The following is an 18,103-nucleotide window of genomic DNA, read 5'->3' as shown; positions in this document are numbered from 1 at the left end:
TTTATTTTAAAAACAAGTTTGACAGATGCCATTGTTTTCACATCACAGTCATTTACAGATGTCTCCCAGATCCCAGATATGAGCCCTCTTTTAGAACAAAGAAAAACAATGAAGCAAAAACATTCTGCTTCGGTGGCCCTGCCTGGAGGCAGGAGGAACATTTCAGTATCCTCTTCTCTGGGGCCATTATTGCTGGTTTTTAATTACTCAGAGGCTGGCTACCTTTGAGCGAGCTTTTCATTTGCACTGGGGTAGACATTATGTCCATTGTTCTTCTGGTAGGACATGTTATGAAAAAGGAAGTGAGTGAACATTTAAAAAAGAAAATTGTGAAGATCCATTAGGCTTCATAAAGCATGGAAGACACCAAAGTACCCATCTTTCCTTTCTTGGACAGCATTAATCCACTGGGAGATCAGGAATATTTCACAAACACACACACATGTAGGTATACATGGGCATAAGTATGTAAACACACACGTATACATGTGTGTACATTATGTCCGGTGTACATACACATACATTGTGCATGCATGTATACACATATGTATATGCCTATACATATGTGTGTGGTATCTATGTCTATATCTATATGCTACAGGTATAGTTTGCATTGGTGGTGGTGCTGGTGGTCTTTCATTCTCGGAGAGCACCAATGACGTCACAGGTGATGCCTTGACTTTTGAGTCAGTTGGATTTAAGTGAGGCTGAGTTGCACAAAGTCATCAGACTCACTCCCTCCTTTGATGATGCCTCTCATGCTCTTCTTGTAGAGAAGATACAGAGATGGGGGCTTGATGATAACAGTTACATGCATTCAGAACTCAACAGATGGCTGCACCCAGAGAATGGTCATTAATGGCCCAATGCCAGCCTGGAAGGAAACCTCTTTGGTAGAGGCCTCCAGAAATCTGGCCTTGACTCTGTGCCCTTTAACATGATCATCAATGACCTGGATAAAGATAAAGCTGTACATGATACAAAGCTGAGAGGGATAGCTAAGACAGTGGAAGATAAGAGTCAGGATCCCTTCCTTCCCCCCTCTCCCCCAAAAGATATTAACAGACTAGAACTTGGGGCCATATCCAATAAAATGAAATTTTATAGAAATAGATATATAAGGTCAAGAACAAGATGAGGGCAGTCCATCTGAGAAATATCTATCAAATATAAAAAGAGTAACTACAAACTCAGGAAGAATCAACAGTTAGTCCATTAGTCTGCATTAAACAAGGGTTTCCAGGAACCAGTGGGGTGAGAGTCATCCTATACGTTGTCTTGTTCAGACCATATCTGGCGTATCGTATTCATTTCTGGGCACTGCATTTTAGTAAGCTCACTGATCGGCTGGAAAATTGGAAAGAAAAAAGGGAAGACAGGATAGTGAAAGGCATTGAGATCAAGGCATCTGAGGGTCAGTGGGTAGCAACTGGGGTGGGGGTAGTCTTTTAACCTGGAGAAAAGAAGATGTAGGGAGTTGGGATGGCTTAGATTAAGTATCGAGTATGGGACGTCCAACTCAACACGTTCAAAACTGACTCATCATCTTCTCCCACCAAAATCCTCCCCTCTTCCTAAATTCCTGCTACCCCCAGGATCAGTGAGAACCAGCCAGACAAAGCTGGGTGTGGTCCTCTTTTCACTCTCTCTCCTTCCCGTATACAATCAGTTGCCAAGTCCTATTGATTTTACTTGTCTTGTTTGTGGCCCCTTCTCTCCTCTGACACCCCACCCCCACCCCAAATAGGCCCTCATCCCCTCACAGCTGGACTATTGCAATAGCCTACTGGTGGTTCTGCCTGCCTCAAGCCTCCCCATTCCAATGCATCCTCCATTCAGTGGCTAAAGTGAAGGGCTCTCCTATTCTATCGTCTTCAATGGCTCCCTATTACCTCCAGCATCAAATATAAAATCCCGTTGGTTTTTAAAGCCCTCCATAACTGGTATTCCTCCTGCTTTGCACTCTTCCCCTGCCCCCTCTCCCTGCATCCTCTGTGATCCAGTGACTCCGGCCTCATGGGTGCTCCTACATGACACCGCATCTCCTGCCTGCATTTTCCCAGGCTGTTCTCAAGCCTGAGATTCCCTTCCCTTCTGGCCTCATACTCCTGACTCACTTCAGTTCTCAGCTAAAATATCCTGTTTTACAAGAAGTCTGTCCCGATCGCCCATGCCACCAGTGCCCTACCTCTGCTAATTATCTCCAGCTTATCCTGTTCATAGCTTGTTTGTGTGTTTCCCCCTTAGATTGTGAGCTCCTTGAGGGCAGGGACTGTCTTCTTCTAATGCTTAGCACAGTGCCTGGAACACACTAGGTGTTTAATAAATGTCACTTGACTTGAAGTATCTAAGGGACAGTGACATGGAAAAGAAATGAGACTTCTTACTCTACTTTATAAGGAAGGGATCTGACAGTCTTTCTGGTACGTATGGAGCACAACAGCATACGGCCCTGATTTGGCACTTAAGGAGAGCCCTGTGATCTCAGTGGTACAGGGAACTCCCAGGTGAGGAAATCCCTCTACCAATGCAGGTCAGCACCATTGCTGGAAGAATTGCTTAGAGCACTGATAAATAAATGCCTGAGGGTAACACACTCCTATGTGTCAGAGACAGGGCTTTAAACCTGTGACTTGGAGACCAGTTTAAGTACCAAGCTGACTTTGCTGCCATGAATTACATTGGAGGTTGGTCCCTAGTAACGGGGTCACAAGGCCCGGGCTACTCCTGAGACTCTTTGGGGCTGCCAAATCCATTTCCCAAGGCAGGCAGGCCTAGGGGGCAGATCCTCTGGGAAGGGCTCATTACTCTTCAGGAATCTCGGCTCAGGAAGGGAGGAGGGGGGTCACTCAGGACAGAATGCCAGCTCTATAAATGGCAGGAATGGGTCTTATATTTAGCAGGGTCCCACTGAGTCACAGGGCAGTGCAGGACACAGGACTGATCCTGTCTGGCTGAGACCCGTGGCCTTCTACCTTCAAACGCAGCTGCGGCATCCAGGTCAACGTCCATCCAGCAGTCACCTCCAGTCTCCCTTCAGTTAGGGCTGTCCAGAGAGACAGGGGAGAAACTTTTGTTTTGGCAACAAGTCTCAAAGCAATCACCCTCCCTTCCTTTGAAAGATGAGGAGGGCCTGATAAAGGTGCTGGGGCCTGATTCCTTTTTTATGCCCCTGTGGTTGTCAGAATCCCGGCGAAGTCCAGGGTTGGGGCAGTCAGGCGCTAGGGACACGGGCAGCTGAAGGTGTTTGGCAAGGAGATGGTAGGCTGAAGGCCAGGGCACCTGACTTCTTAACATTTGCATCACTTTGGGCAAGTCGCTGAATATTTGGGGATTTCCATTTGTTAGAACCTTTGAAAGAGTTTGGTGTGTCCAGAGACTATAGCTGACATCTTCATCCCCCAGAGGGGGACCTCAGGTTCCTTTCAGGAATTCCAAATCATACTGAACCAGATGGTCATATTTTCACACCCCAGCCCCAGTAAGGTTGGTGCCATCATGACTCAACTGCCTTCCCCTCCTAGAATATCCCTGCGCCATATTGACCCACTTCTCCCATGGAAAAACTTCCGGGGCTCTTCATCCTGAGCCCTGGACGACTGGGTCTCATTCTCTTGGCAGTCCTTTTAACACAGCAGACTTCATCACCTTCTCCTCTCCTCTCAAGCTCCCTTTTATGTGCATCTTCCCCCATTCCAATGTAAATTTGCTGAGCCTGGAGATGTCTTTCTTTTTACTTGTGTCTGGTCTCCCCAGGGCACAGGGTCTGGCTCTGTGTGGTTTTTCAATCTTGTCCCACTCTTTGTGACCCCATAGAGTCTATGGCATAGACCATAGCAAGCCAATACTGTCTGTGGGGGTTTCTTGGCAAAGATACTGGAGGGGTTTGCCATTTCCTTCTCCAGCTCATTTTACAGATAGGGAAACCGAGGCGAATAGGGTTAAGTGACTTGCCCAGGGTTACACAGCTAGTAAGTCTCTGAGGCCACATTTGAACTTAGGTCTTCCTTATTCCAGGCCCAGAATTCTATCCACTGAGTTGTCTAGTTCTGGTTCATAGAAATGCTTAATAAGTGCTTCTTGTCCTGCTTGCTGAGGACAGCAATAGAAAGAAGTGGGGTGAGGGGACTGGACAAAGGAACCAGCTGAGGAGGAGGCCGGGCCAGTTTCTACTCCTATTCAAGGTCTGGAGGTGCCAGGTTCCCTCCCTCTGGCAGCCCAGCTTCCCTTCCCCCCTCTTCCTCCCCCACCTGCCTTGCAGTCCCTCGAGCTTCCCCCACTCCCCAAACTCTGGCAAGCCAGTCTTCTGACCTAACTGCCTTGAGATCAGTGAGCATTCCCCCCCCTCTCCTAGCTTGATCAGAAGCCCTGGCTCACTCTTGCAGCGGGGTGACAGGCCCCTCACCAGAAGGAGTTCAGCATTCTCTGGGCCACCATGGAGACAACCCCACCCCCAGTCCCTCTGCAGACAAAGGCTTCCCTTGATCCTGAAAGTGGGAGAAATGGGCTGGTCCTCACATAGGTCCTCCCTCCACCTTATTGTTTCTTTGTGGCCTAATTTTAGATAGACAGGCCAGGGGGAAACTCCTGACATGATTTCCTGAGAAGCCACAGCCCCTGCCAAGTCTCTCCTAAAGGCACAGATCTCCTGAGAAAAAGATTCAAGGTTTTCAGATGCTCGTCACCCCTTGTCCCTGGGCCCTCTCTCACCCTGCCCCAGGAGCCTATTTCCAGCCTCAGTCATCAACCCCATTAAGCCCAGGGTTTAGGATGGCCTAGAAGGAGGTGGGGGAGAGAGACTGGCATTTAGATTTAAGTAGAGAAAGGCTGAAGTGCTCAGAGTACTAGATAAATGTCAACTGGTATTAAAAATTAGCCTCTGAATGACAGAGGAAGTGGCTCAGTCCAGAGTCCTGGGTTTGAATCTTAATTTTTTATTTGGGGCCTTCTCTGGGTCTCAGTCTCCCCATGTATAAATGGAACAAGTTTGACTAGACTTCGGGGTCACAGGATCAAAGATGATCTCTTCCAGCTTTAATATTCAATGTTTCTAATGGCCTACATTTGAAAGTCAATTAAAGGGATTCTTAATCGTTTTTGTGGGTCCTGGACCCCTTTGGCAAGTCAGGTGAAGCCTGTGGACCCCTTCTCAGAATAACGTTAGTGTTTTAAAATGCAATAAATAAAATACATAGGGTTGTAGAGAAAGTCAATTCTTTTGAAATAAAGATAGAATTGTTTTCCCACCCATGTTCACAGACTGTGTAATCCCAGGTTAAGAGTCCCTGCTCTAAGGGTTTTTCTAGCTCGGTCATCACTCTCATTTATCGTTAGGATGGGGAAGTGTCTCTGTCCTGAGTCCCCATCTTGGTCCCAAAGCAGTCTGTTGCCATGCCTACCACACTGTCTAGAGACAGGGAGGGAAGTTGTGGTTCAGGAGAATCTCCCAGGCAGGGGATAAACACCACTTTAGGGAGTGTGGCCCACATCAGGTCTGACTATCGCCTCAGACCTTTTCAGACTGTGAGAGAAAACGCAAACTCCTCAGTCTGGTGTTCTCACCTCCTCACAACTGGACTCCAGTCTTAGACATATTTCATTCAGCAGTAGGTGTAGGCCTTGACACCCTTGACACAGAGGAGCCCCGAACCACAGCTGTTCATAGGTTTATTGTGGAGCCTTGAATCATGACCAGCATGGATTGTAGAAAACAAAACCAACATAGACATGAGAAATCGTTTAAGGAATGGCTGCCCAATTCGGACAGGGATGAAACTGGGAGAGAGGGGAATCACACACACACACACACAGACACAGACACACAGACACAGACACCCCCCTCACCCTTTCTGAAGCTTTAGGGACCAGATAAATGTGATTTTTTTCATTGTGTTTTCCCTCCCTAACTGAGCCCTTTACCCACAGCAGAGAGGGGTGAGCAATAGAGAAACACGGAGGTAGGAGCTACAGAGTTGGGGAGAGGGTGAGAAATAAAAAAAAAAATGAGGACTTTTCCAATCAAATTTCCTCATTCTGGTTTCACAGTAAAAGGATGGATAGCCTAAGACAGGCAGACAGAGATGGGGTGGGGGAGGAGAGAGGGGGAGAAGGAAGGTTCCTTCTGGGAAAGCCAATGAAAGGGTTGGGGCGGAGAGAGGAGGGCCTGGGCTCTCTGCCAGCCCTGGTTTCTCCCACCACAGGCCTGCACCTGCAGATTTCAAGCTGAACAGTTTTTTCCGTCTGTCCTGACTCTATCTCTTCTCCGTCCTTGGCTTCCACCCAGGCTGGGTTCTCAGACTGACTGGGGAAGGCGCTAAGCTGGGCCTGGAGTGATGAGATGAAGTGAGGAGGGGGTCAGGGACAGCTCTAGCCTTGTTTCCACAGCCAGGCTCCCTCCCACTCCTAGACTAAGGGTGGGGAATGGAGCCAGTGGCTGCCCTTTCCCATGGGGAAGGTGAAAATAGCTGAGAATCACACATTCCTTCCCCCTCCTCCTCCTCACCCCAGGGTCGGAGAGCAGCCGAAGGGGCTCTGAGCTCTCACTGGCCCCTCGTTCCCTGGTCAGGCCTCAAGCCCACCCTCTCTCCAGCACATCTGGGCCCTTTCTGCATCAGGCATACCCCTCCTGGCCAAATTCAACCTGCAGTCCTGAGGCTTCCCTTCTAATAGAAATGCACCCCAAAGGTGGGAGCCCCAAGTCCTCAGAAACAAACCTAGAAGGTGCTAAAGCTGGGAAAAAATATTGGATTTGGAGTCGGAAGTCCCGGTTCAAACCCTGCTCTGATACTTGCATCATGAGCAAATCACTTCATTCAGAGTCTCACCCTCTCCCCATCTGTAAAATGGGCGAAAACAATATTCACAAATATCTATACCACAGGGTTGTCATGAGGAAAACACTTTGTAAACTTTAAAGCAAAGTGCCAGGACAACTGAAGCTTTTCTTTTTCCCTTGAAGTCCACCCCACATGGAACTGGTGGGAAGGGGGTGGGAAAGGAAAGGGGCCTGTGTTCTGCTGTGGCTATCTGACCTCTAAGGTAGGCCCTTCCAATTAGAACTCAATGCTATACTTCCCCCATCACAAAGCAAGCCACACCTGTCGGAAGCTGTATGTACAATTTAATAAGCTGCATGTTATTTACAGAAATGTACACAGGGTCATCTAACCTTTGCCATGAAGGATCCTACTGCCTGCCGGGGCAAGGGTCAGAAATGTGGTCAGTGCCCTCCAGAGCGAAACCCTTGGGTGGGTGGGGAGAGACAGGGCTGGAGCTCTTGTCTTTACTAGTTTTGCCTCTGCCTAGAGTTAAAAAGTGGCCAAAATAAGAGTGGAGAAAGACTGGGATGGGGGGGGGGGTCATCAAGATTGCCAGGGAAGGATTTTTTATTTACTGTTTCAAATTAACGTCTCCTCTGAGCCATCCCCATTCACTTAATGGCCCCAGGAATTAGGAAGCTGCTGGCCAGCTTCTGCCAAGGCCAAGGAGAGAGGATGGGGAGGGGGCAGCTTGGAGAGAAGGCTGACAGATCAGGGAACCCAGCTTCCCAGTACCGTTTCCCACAGTGGCCAGAGACTGTTGTTTATTTTGGAATGGGGATGCAGGGACGGGGAGAAGAGCAGATGTAAAGCAGGTCAAGGCAGGAGGGGGGGACCCCCTGGGACTTGGCCCCAATTACTGCAGCCCCTCCCCATTAAGGCCCTGGCTGCAGGCGGCTGGGAGCCGCCAGGCAGAGCTCCAGGAGGGAGGGAGGCGGATACAGCACTTTGGGGGGTCCCATTTGGCTCTTCCCATTTTTGGTTGGCTGAAGAAAGAGCTACTTCTCAAGACTGCTTGTGGTGCCTTTCCCTTCTTTCCCCAGATCCAAACCCAGAAGCAGAAGCATCCTGATGATACGACCTCTGTAACCCCTGCAGACCCTAGCAGCCAGCCCTTTGATTCCCATGGGTCTGAAGATGGTGAAAATGCCGTACTCACTTGGACCAACCTATGAAGTCAAATCAAACACCTCTCTTCCATCCCTGATCACCCTGTCCTACTGCTTCCTGTGGGGCTGGGACAGAGAACAGACTAAGGAAAACATCCCCAGGGCAGGTGCCCAAAGCTACCTTCTGCCTGAAAGGGGTGTGTGCATGAAAGGACTGAACCATCTTGGTCCCAGCACCCTTCCCTCAATACACTGTTCAACAGGTCAGGAGGATGGACAAGCCAGCTTAGGCCAGATTCCAGCTCCTCCCTTAAATTTCTGCTTTGTTTATTTCTTCCAAATAATAGAGGTTCGCCTTTCATAACTGGAGCTGAGCAGATGAAACTGTTGTCCTTGTCTTCATGGAAAGGTGGACCAGTCAGTCCAAGGCAGAACGTCTCCCTGGGCCTAGTCACTCAGAGCTCCTACACCTTCTTTTGTGCCCTGGATCCCTTGGGGGCAGTCTGGTAAAGTCTATGGAAAGACTCCTTTCTCATAATCATGTTTTTAAAGGCATAAAACTAGTATTACAAAGAAAATGATAAGTTTAGTGAATAGGAAGATGTCATTTTTTCCTCATCAGAGTTCAGACTCCCTGAAATCTACCCAAGGACCCCCATGGACCATGGGTAGAAAACCTCTGACAGCAGAAAAAGTGGTCTTGGAGCCAGAAGGCCTGGGTTTGAATCCTCCCTTGGTTTCTAACTGTAACTCTACAAGTTACCCCTCCCCTCCTCTGTCATAGGGTGAAGGTATTGCAGTAGGTTGTTCACAGGGTCCCTTCTAGAACCAAATTCTATAGAGATTTGGAATTCTATGTGAGGAATTCCCTTCAGAGGCAGGAAAGGCACCCTCAATGTTGGGAATGAATAGGGGGAAAAAGCAGTGATTCCCTAGATATGGGAGTGGAAAGAGGGTGGTCCTCGGTGTGGGGACTGTGTAGGATGGATTTCCTTTGTAATTCTATATGCAATTATGTTATACATTTAGAACCATGATTCTGAGAAAGGGCCTGGAGTTTCACCAGACCACCAGAGGGGTCCAAGACACCCAGAAGGTTAAGGATGCCCCTACCCTATACCCCCATGAGGGGTAAGCTCACTCTGAAAAACTAGGTAGTTTCCTTTCTCAACCTAATTATTTTTGCTAACTAGGTACGAATGATGCCATGCAGAGTCGGGGCCCTGGGATGGCAATCTACAAGGGGAAGATGCCATCCTTCTTCCCTCGTGCATCTCTCCTATCACTACTATGACCCCCAGACATCCATTTTTCCCCCTTCTTTAGGTGATGGTGGGTGAGATCCTGACCCAGGTAGGGGGTGATATCTTGGTGCCTACTAGGGGCTGGGGAGGAAGGGCAGGGATTAGCCTTAGGGGAGAGCCCAGTAAATCTGGTGACACTTTGGGCAGACCCCACCCTAGCTGCATTTCTGATGCTATGGAGTAAGCCTTCATAGTTCAGAGGCGGCTGGAGGAATATAGATTCATAACTCCATCCATCTATTTGTTCTACTGAGCTAGGAGGGGCCACTGGGAAAACACAGTCATGCCACCGAAGTGGGCTAATCCAGGGCTGGGTGGTTTCCCAGGCCTGGGGGAACTACTCAACCCAAAACTTTTTCCTCCGGCAGTCTCCCTCGGGCTCTGTGCCTAGCTAAGCAGCTGGTCTCCAAAGCAAACACGGGACACCTGTACTGGCCCTCTGGGTTCCTTGCATATCAGCCCAGAATGAGCAAAGGAAGGAGGTCCTCTCCAAAAAACCCAGGGCAGCAGCAGACCGCAGAAGGCCTCATCAGCCCCGGGATGGGAAAGGAGGGAGGAGGAGCTGGACAGGACCCTAATTCTCACACAGGCAGAGTAGAGGGGGTGTAGGATTTCAAGTCTGAACACCCGAGTTCAAATCAGGGCCCATCCCTCACTCTCCAATAGGACCTTGGTGTCCTCATCTCTAATGGAAGGTCATACATTAAATGTTTACCATGGTCCCTTTCTGCTCTGAACTCTGACAGGACAACACATTCAAGAGCTGAACTGGGTCAAGAGGGTAAATGTCTACCCTAAGGAACTTGGGGGAACTGGGTCCATTCCCACTTCCATCCATGATGGAGGGGAGAGAAGAGAGGGGAGAGGGGAAGAGGAAGAGAGAGGAGGGGAGGAGGGAAAGAAGGGGAGAGGGAGAGAGAGAAAGGGGGGAGGGGAAGGAAGGAAGAAGGAAAGGAAGAAAGGAAGGAAAAGCATCTTAGCATAAATAGATAAGGGGACTAGGGGAGGGGTGTCCAGGCAGCCGCCAGCCTCTGGGGCTGTCAGAGGGAACGTTCATTTTAAGGATGCTCAGAAGCCCGGGTGATGGGCAGGGAGCCCAGGCCCACGTCCACGGACAGAAGCGATCAAGGTCAGCATCTCGGAAGTCATCATCAAACACAGTATATACATACACGTCTATGGGTTAGCACCGTGTGGGAGGGGCGGGGATGGGGATGGGGCAGGCGTGGGGGACGGGCAGACGGACGGTGGGCTGAGGTCACACCCACTCCTGCAAGGAGCGTTTGCAATACAGCAGCATCCTCGGGGCACCTTTCCGCTGCATCTGAATGATGACGTAGATGAGACCCAGAATGCACAGCAGCAGCACGAGCGGCACCAGCACCATGACCACATTCATGGTCCGCGTGTACTCATCGATCTGCACCACCACTCGGTTGCCGCCGCCTCTGCCGTCGTCCCCATAGTCTCCCTCTTCTTCCTCCACCACCTCATTGTTCTCCTGCTCCTCCTCCTGCTCCTCTTCCTCCCTGCCCCCGCCGTTAGGGTCGAAGGGTGGCCGGTGCAGGTCGGGCCAACGGCGCCCGGCATCGGGATCGGCCGTCTCCTCTTGGCAGCCCATGAAGTCCCGAAGGATGGACTTGGGGTATCCGGGCTCCATCCGCAGCCTCTCATTGTCAAACTTCCAGTACTTGGTGCCCTTGTAGAAGTAGGTGTAGGCTGTGGGAGGAGGAAGAGGACCAGAGTGAGATGGGGTGAGTGGCTCTGGCCACAGTCTATTTGGGAGTCACGGGGGAGGGAGTTTTTGGAACCTGCAGGTTATCGGATAATAGATTTAAAGTCGTAAGAAGTTGAGACCTCTCATCTTACAGATGGTCATTCATAGAGGTCAGTCAGCCAGGTGGTCAGCAGCAGAGACAGGCTGTGAACCCAGGCCCTCCAGCCCCTACCTACTCCTTTGCTCTGCTCGGCTGCTTAACTGCAAGCATCATTTAAGAAATAACACCCCCACCAGCCTTTTTCTTTTTTTTTCCACCTCACAACTACCCCCATGAAGATCGGGGATCATCATGCCCATTTCACAGGTGTGGAAATGTGCCCAAAGTTGTCCAGCCAGTAAATGACAGCATGGGAGATATCACTGAGGCCCCCTGACTCCCCATCCCAAAATCTGCCAATAGGAGCTCAGTATAGCCATTAAGTAAGCTAAAGAGCAAAGTCCAAGATTCCAGGCATGACCCTAGCACTGGGGATGGCTGCTGGGGCAAGGAGGGTCCAAGGATTTGTTAGTCCACAACGGGACTAGGGAAGGTGTCGTCCTGGATTTGAACAGGACTTGGGCACCCCTGCTCACTCCCTAGAGGACCCTGGTCAGGCTGGGAGGTCAGGGGTTCTTTCCCACCAGAGGTCTTTAGCCAAAAGTTGAACTTGTCAGCTACATTACAGGGGGCATTCTTTATCAAAGATGAGGTCCCTGGCAATTCTGAAATTCAATAAAACTGCCAAACCATTTCTCTCTAGGCTTCAGATATAAAAATCTTTCTAGATAAAATGTGAAAGGGTGTTTAATCTGGGGTCCATGCATACATAGGCCCTGTGGAGTCTATGGACTTCAAGGGGTCTGTGAAATTTGGATGGAAAAAAAAATGTCTATTGTAAAGAGGCATCTGGTATTGCAGTGGATAGATCATGAGGACTGAAGTCAGGAAGACCCAAATCCCAATCACAGCCTTCCTAGCTGTGTGACCCTGGACAAGTCACTTCACCAGTCTGCTTCTGTTTACTGAACTGTAAAATGTAGATCACAATAGCAACTACCTCACAGGGTCATTTGAGGACCAAACGAGATAATATTTGTAAAAAATGCCTGGTACAAAATAGGCACTTGATAAAATAAATTTCTTTGCAGTCCTATGTATTTTATTCTGAGTAGGGGTCCACAGGCTTCTCTCGACTGGTGCCCAAGGGATCCGGGACTTCTCGATCTCTCTCTCTCCTCCTTCCCTTTCTTCTCTCTCTCCCTTCCTCTTTCTTTCTCTTCTCCTTCCACTGTTCCCCACCCCCTATGCCAAACAGCCCAAGAGAGAGGCCTGGACCTAAACAATCTCTCAGATAGCTCTAAATCCGATAATCTTAAGTACTTTGCTTTTCCTTGATGTAGTCTTCTGGGCCAAAAGCTGGTGAATTTATGTGGCAGACTTGGAATCCCCTGACTCAAGCTACTTCAAAGGCCTGAGGACTCTAATCTGGTCAGGAGCCAAGGGTCAGTGCAGTGAAGTGATTTTTCCATGCTGCTTTGAAGTGTCAGAGGTGGGATTAGATAGACCCAGGTTTACCTAACTCCAAGTATCACTTCATTTGCTAGTCCATATTGGTTATGTTGCCAAAATCTCGTACCTCTGGGGCCTCAGGGGGGCCTACAGATTGCCAGGCACTAGGTGGCTAAGTGCTTTTTAACACATTTATCTCATTCAGTTCTCACATGGCTATGGGAAAGGAATGAAGCTGGACAGGGGTCTGGGTTTCTCATACCTGCATCGTTACTTAAGAAGGCCCCCTTGGGCGCAGATGGAACTCCCTTCCAGACGCTGATGGGCTTAGGGTAGCCAGGGTCTCCTCGCTGAGTATCCTCATTAAAGCGCCAGTACCTGTAGTCAACAGGGCCAAGACGATGGGTTCCCAGAACCCTACTAGGCTGCCCCCATCACCCCTTTCTTGATGCCAAGGTCGTATGCCAACGTGCCTAAACTTGTAACCCTCCATCACCAAGTCAGTTATGCAGGGTTACAGCTTGGACCAGAACTTGGGTCTCCCATCAATAGGCTCAATCCATTTCTGAGATGCCAGAGGGCTGAATTTCCAAGACAGACAAGGCGTTCCCTATGGCAGGGATAAAGTTAGGAGAGGACAGCGCTGACTCTCTACCGCCCGGGCATTATTCCAGTGCCTTCTTAGGCCTGGCAATACAAAGCTGTGTGTTCCTCTCCTTTCCAGAGTCTCAGGGAGGTAGGCCAGACACTTGGGTTGCTCTTCAAAACCACCAGCGTTGGGTTTGGTCTGTGGTCTGTCCAGTTGTTTGTAAGCCAGAGTTAGTGAGGCCAGGGTTGTGGGCTGGACTCTTCTGGGGGCCACTTAAGACTGACCTCATAAAGACTGCACTTCTAACCCCAACCTGTTTCCTTTCAAATGCAGAAGGAGCTGGGCGAGACTGTGTGGACAGCTCAGCAGCAAACCACTCCCCATGGCCAGAAACAAGAGTCCCATCATGGTGGAGCGCAAGCAGTCCCTCACATGGCCTTATGCCACTGGACAGCCAGTGCTTAGGGTGGGGAGACCCCTGTGCTCTGACCCTTCAGGGTGCTAGCATTCTCCCATCCCCCTCTCCCAAATCTTCTCTCTTTTCTCTTCCAGGCTTCCATCCTGCCCAGTGACAATGTGACAGATGAGTTGGTGCATATGGTCAGGGCAGAGAACCTTAAGGCTATGGTCAAGTTTGGTCATAAGGTGCCCCCATCAGATATCCCTACAGCCATCCCTACATCCCTGGAAGGGATACTACCAATCAATCCTTAGGGAACAATTTAGCATGCATGGAACCCAAGCTCTCGTAAAGGAAGAACAGCTCGTCTGTACCCACTTTCCAAGCAGACACTAAGATAAGTGAATGCTTCTGGAATTCTGTTCAAACTGAGCTGCCTCTCCCCCACTCCCCACCCCCATTAGGGGCCTTAAGTCACCATCTGGGTTATAGTGGGGCAAAGGCCAGATCTGAGAAGATTAAAGCCCAATCTTCAAAGCCTCAGCAAGGAGAAGGGGCAGATGTTGGAGTGGTCAGAGGCTTGATCCCCTCTTCCCCCGGCTCTGACCTCTAGATGGTGACTGGAGCCTCCGCCCCTCAGAATTCAGACCAGCCTCTGGGGCCTTGCTTAGCTTACCTGTCTTCCTGGAAGAAAAAGGTGTGTCCTGTGGGCTCCCACCAGATGGCTGTGTCAATGTGATCATAGGGTATGCCCAGTCCGTAGCTTGTTAGAGGCTGGGGGTAACCAGACTCCAGGTTGGCCTCACGGAAGAGCCAGTACCGATCCCCTGCAGAGAAAGGCACACAAGATTAGGAAGCAGCAGCACTTTGTGGGGTTGGAGAAGACAGGAGAAGGCAGAGATCCAAATTATTTAGGACTTACGCTCAGGCCTGGGCTTGCAGAAGATTGTACCCTTCTCACCTCCCATCAATCAGAGCTTCTCTCTCAAAGGAAAAGAGGGAGGTGGAGATAGCCACAGTTTCTGCCTTTGGTATTTACGTGCCAGGCTAAAAGACATCCTAAGGCCCCAGAGGCATCACCTCCACGTGGCAAACATTTACTGATCAGCTTTTGCATGTGTGCAAGCACAAACATACGTGCGCGCGCACACACACACACTGTATCTTGTGCCAGCTACACAAGATTCTGCAGAAATATGAAATATATTCCCCACCTTTGGTCCAAGCCAATCCAGTATAACAAGCATTTATTCAACACCTAGTGGGCACGGGACACCAGGAGACAGAAAGATGAAATGGAAAACTGGTCCTCCCCTCAAGAAGCTTGGCTACACGTTCCAAAAGGGACATGACATGTAAACAGTGAAGGTTATTCATGGTCATTTGAAGAGGAAGAGAATGTTAACAACTCAGGGGATCAGGAGAGGCTTCCCACAGAAGGTGGCCCACAAAGGGAGCTTCGAAAAAAGCCAGGGATGCCAAGAGGCTGGTGTGAGGGAGTAAGTTCTAGGCTTGTGTGAAAGCATGGAGTTCGGAGATGGGAAACTGACTTTTTTCTGTAATGGCAAAGGAGCTGATTTGGCTTGAACAGAGTGTATTGAGTAGAGTAATGTGAAATTAGCCTGGGAAGGCCGGTGGAAACTCTAGTGGAGAAGCCTGTATCTTATGATTAAGCTTAAGAAGCCTTGAGGCAATAAGGAGATGCTGAAGATTCTCCAGTGACATAGGCAGGCTGGTCCTATAGAAAGACAATGTTGTGGGGCATGTGGAGCATGGGCCACAGAGAAGAAAATCTGCTAAGTCCAAATAGCTTGTTGCCAGTTCAGGCAAAAGGGGACAAGGTCCTGACATAGGACTATGGACCCATGAATGGAAAGGATGGGGGAGGTATAAGAACAGTGTGGTCCCAGGGGATGGGTACTGGCTTTCTAGTCTGGGAATCTCAGTTTGAAAGCCATCTCTGATGCATACTATCTACAGGACCTCAGTCAAGTCACTTTGGGCCTCAGTTTCCTCATATGCAAAATGAGGAGACTGGACAACATGGTTTCTGAGGTTCCCTCCAGCTCTAGACCCATCACCTTTTATTCTTCCTGAGGAGAATAGAATATACTTGTCAACTTATGGGATGTGAGGGGTGAAGGGAGATGGAAACGTCAAGGACGGTTCAGCTCTTTCCTAAATTTATAGTACAGGTGGGGGGACACATACGTGGAGGGGTGCAGCAGAGCCTTCACATGCATGTATTTAAAAGAGAGATTAGGTCATTTTGGCCCAAAAGAAGAACGCAGTGGCTAGTAGGGGCACAAGAATGAAGGAGGGACCTTGTCTCTTTATTCTATAGACTCTTTCACTTGGTGATCTCCTAGGTTTTCATGGATTCAATGACCATCTTTATGTGCAATTTATCCAGCCATGGCCCCTTTCCTGAGATCCATTCCCATGTTACCAATGATCTCTTGACCATCTCAAACTGGACATCCTGTAGGAACCTCAGACTCAACAACAGATCCAAGAGAGTCCCAGTCCCAACAAGGGTGCCACCCCAGCGTCCCAGGTCAGCAATCACAGCATCATTCTCAATTTCTCTGTCTTGCCTATCCCACATACCCAATGGCCCACATATCTGAGTCTTGTTATTATACCTTTCCATCACCATCACTGGCATATCACCCTTTTTCAACACTCCATCACCACTATATTGTCACCAATTGCCTGGACTACTGCAATGGCCTTCTAACTGGTCTCCCAGCCTCCCTCCTCTACCCTCTCCAATGAATTTCCTACAGCATAGGTCTGCCCACATTACAGCCTTACTCAATAACTCCCTATGACTTAACCACAACTTGGACCCATCCCAGCTTTTCAGTCTTTAACATGACATTCCTCCACACTCTCATCATATGGACCAGCTCGCTATTCCTCACACACAACACTCTATCTCCCTCTCACCTTTGCGCTGGATGTCCCCATGCTTGAAATATCTCTCCTAACCTTCAATTTTGGAGAATCTTGGCTTCCTTTAAGACAGCTTAAGTATTACTTCTGGAAGACTTTTCAGACAACCCCCTCCACTTCCCCCCCCCCCCCAGCTACTAATGCTTTGCCAGGGAGATTTCCTTCAAGCTACTGTGTCTGCATCTTGGATATACAGATTTATGTAAATGCTCTCTCCTACATTAGAATGTAGGCTCCTTGAGGGCAGGAGTGATCTTCATTTTTTGGTATATCTCCTGTTTCACACCAAGCCTGGAACAATGTAAAGTGATTACTAAATGGTTGTTGATTGACTGACTGGTCAGAGGGACAATCGGGGAAATGGATGAGAAGATGGAGGGGATAGAAGAAAGAGACCCAGGGTCTTCAGGTAAGAGGGCTCTGCCTTGCCCTGCCCTCCTTCAAGACTCCAAACCACACTGTACAGTCCCTGCTTTCAATGAGAAAGGGGACAGTCCCCAGGCAGGAGGGCCACACTATATTCCATCTACTCTGGCAGGATAGAGCAGATGGAATTCCTTCTGGGTATCTCAATTCCAGCTCCTGCAGGGATGAAGCAGGGAAGAAGAGAAACCTGAACTATGGCCCAGAGGTCCCCCCCTTTCTCCTGCCCTGGTCCCACTCTGTGCTGCAGGTCAGAAGCTCCAGCTCACTTTCCCTTCCTCCCTTCCCTCCTAGCCTGGCTCGTCTCTCTCTTTGTCTCTCTTTACATTTACAGATGGAGATGACCTCATCTAGCCCATAATGGGGAAAACATGAGCTGGGACTCCTAGGAGCCAGGCTGATATCCAGCCAGCAGCCCCATCAGCCCCCTCCTCTCCTCTTCCTGCCTGAGGACAGACTCAGAGACCTTATGCTGGTGAAGAGGCCCCTTCCCTAGCCACCAACCAGTACCCCTCCTCCCCAGCCCAGGGCCATCTGGCTCACCTTTGAAGAAGACAAAACGTCCATCCTGACGCTCATAGGCAGCGCTGATGTCACTGGGTAGCCCCCGCCAGAAGTGCCCAATGGGCATGGGGTAGTTGTCCAACACCCGGTTGTGCCGGACCCTCCAGAACCAGCGGCCCTAGTAGGGAGAGCGGACCGTGACCAATGCAGCCCAGCCCCTGGACCTCCAGGGGTTAGGAACTCTGTACTGGGTGGGGGAGGGGGAGAAGGGGAAGTATACACACCATACATGTGGAAATGGCAGGAATATCTCTGTGGGTCATCAGAGCTGGCCCTGCCTTAGTGTCCCCTGGGGCTTGTTTCCCAGAGGAGACAGAATATGGGGGTGTGAGACAAGGAAAAGGCTTTGGGGACACAGCAGGACAGTTTAAACCTACAGGGTGTGTGAATCACATGGAAGGAGAAGTAGGAGACTCTGCCTGGAAGGGAGAAAGTGACAGAAAAGTGAGAACAGAGAAGAAAATGAGAAGGAAGAAAGGGTGAGGGTAGGGCAGAGGGAAAATGCAGACAGTGAGAAGGAAGAAAGGGTGAGGGCAGGGCAGAGAGAAGTCAGACAGTGAGAGGGAAGAAAGGGTGAGGGCAGGGCAGAGAGAAGTCAGACAGTGAGCGGGAAGAAAGGGTAAGGGTAGGGCAGAGGGAGAAGGCAGACAGTGAGAAGGAAGAAAGGGT

At 49.7% G+C, this 18,103-nt stretch overlaps 1 protein-coding gene across 1 annotated transcript in view; it reads right to left on the bottom strand.

The window, feature by feature from the left end:
* Positions 1–5,650: 5,650 nt before the first annotated feature.
* The window catches only part of MMP15 (matrix metallopeptidase 15), a 38,172-nt gene continuing 25,719 nt past the window's right edge, over positions 5,651–18,103 (bottom strand). The window contains exons 7-10 of the mRNA XM_069087597.1: positions 17,414–17,552; positions 14,166–14,316; positions 12,763–12,878; positions 5,651–10,950 (exon numbers count right to left, since the gene is read on the bottom strand). Of these exons, the coding sequence (XP_068943698.1) occupies positions 10,490–10,950; positions 12,763–12,878; positions 14,166–14,316; positions 17,414–17,552 (867 nt within the window). The 3' untranslated portion in view covers positions 5,651–10,489. The remainder of the gene's footprint in view (positions 10,951–12,762; positions 12,879–14,165; positions 14,317–17,413; positions 17,553–18,103) is intronic.

This window comes from Petaurus breviceps, unplaced genomic scaffold, assembly GCF_028583685.1.
Source record: "Petaurus breviceps papuanus isolate PSGF00001 unplaced genomic scaffold, PetGlider_PUasm1.0 182, whole genome shotgun sequence".
Taxonomy (NCBI): domain Eukaryota; kingdom Metazoa; phylum Chordata; class Mammalia; order Diprotodontia; family Petauridae; genus Petaurus; species Petaurus breviceps.
The sequence above is the reverse complement of the archived record's forward strand: the minus strand, read 5'-3'. Positions and strand labels throughout refer to the sequence as shown.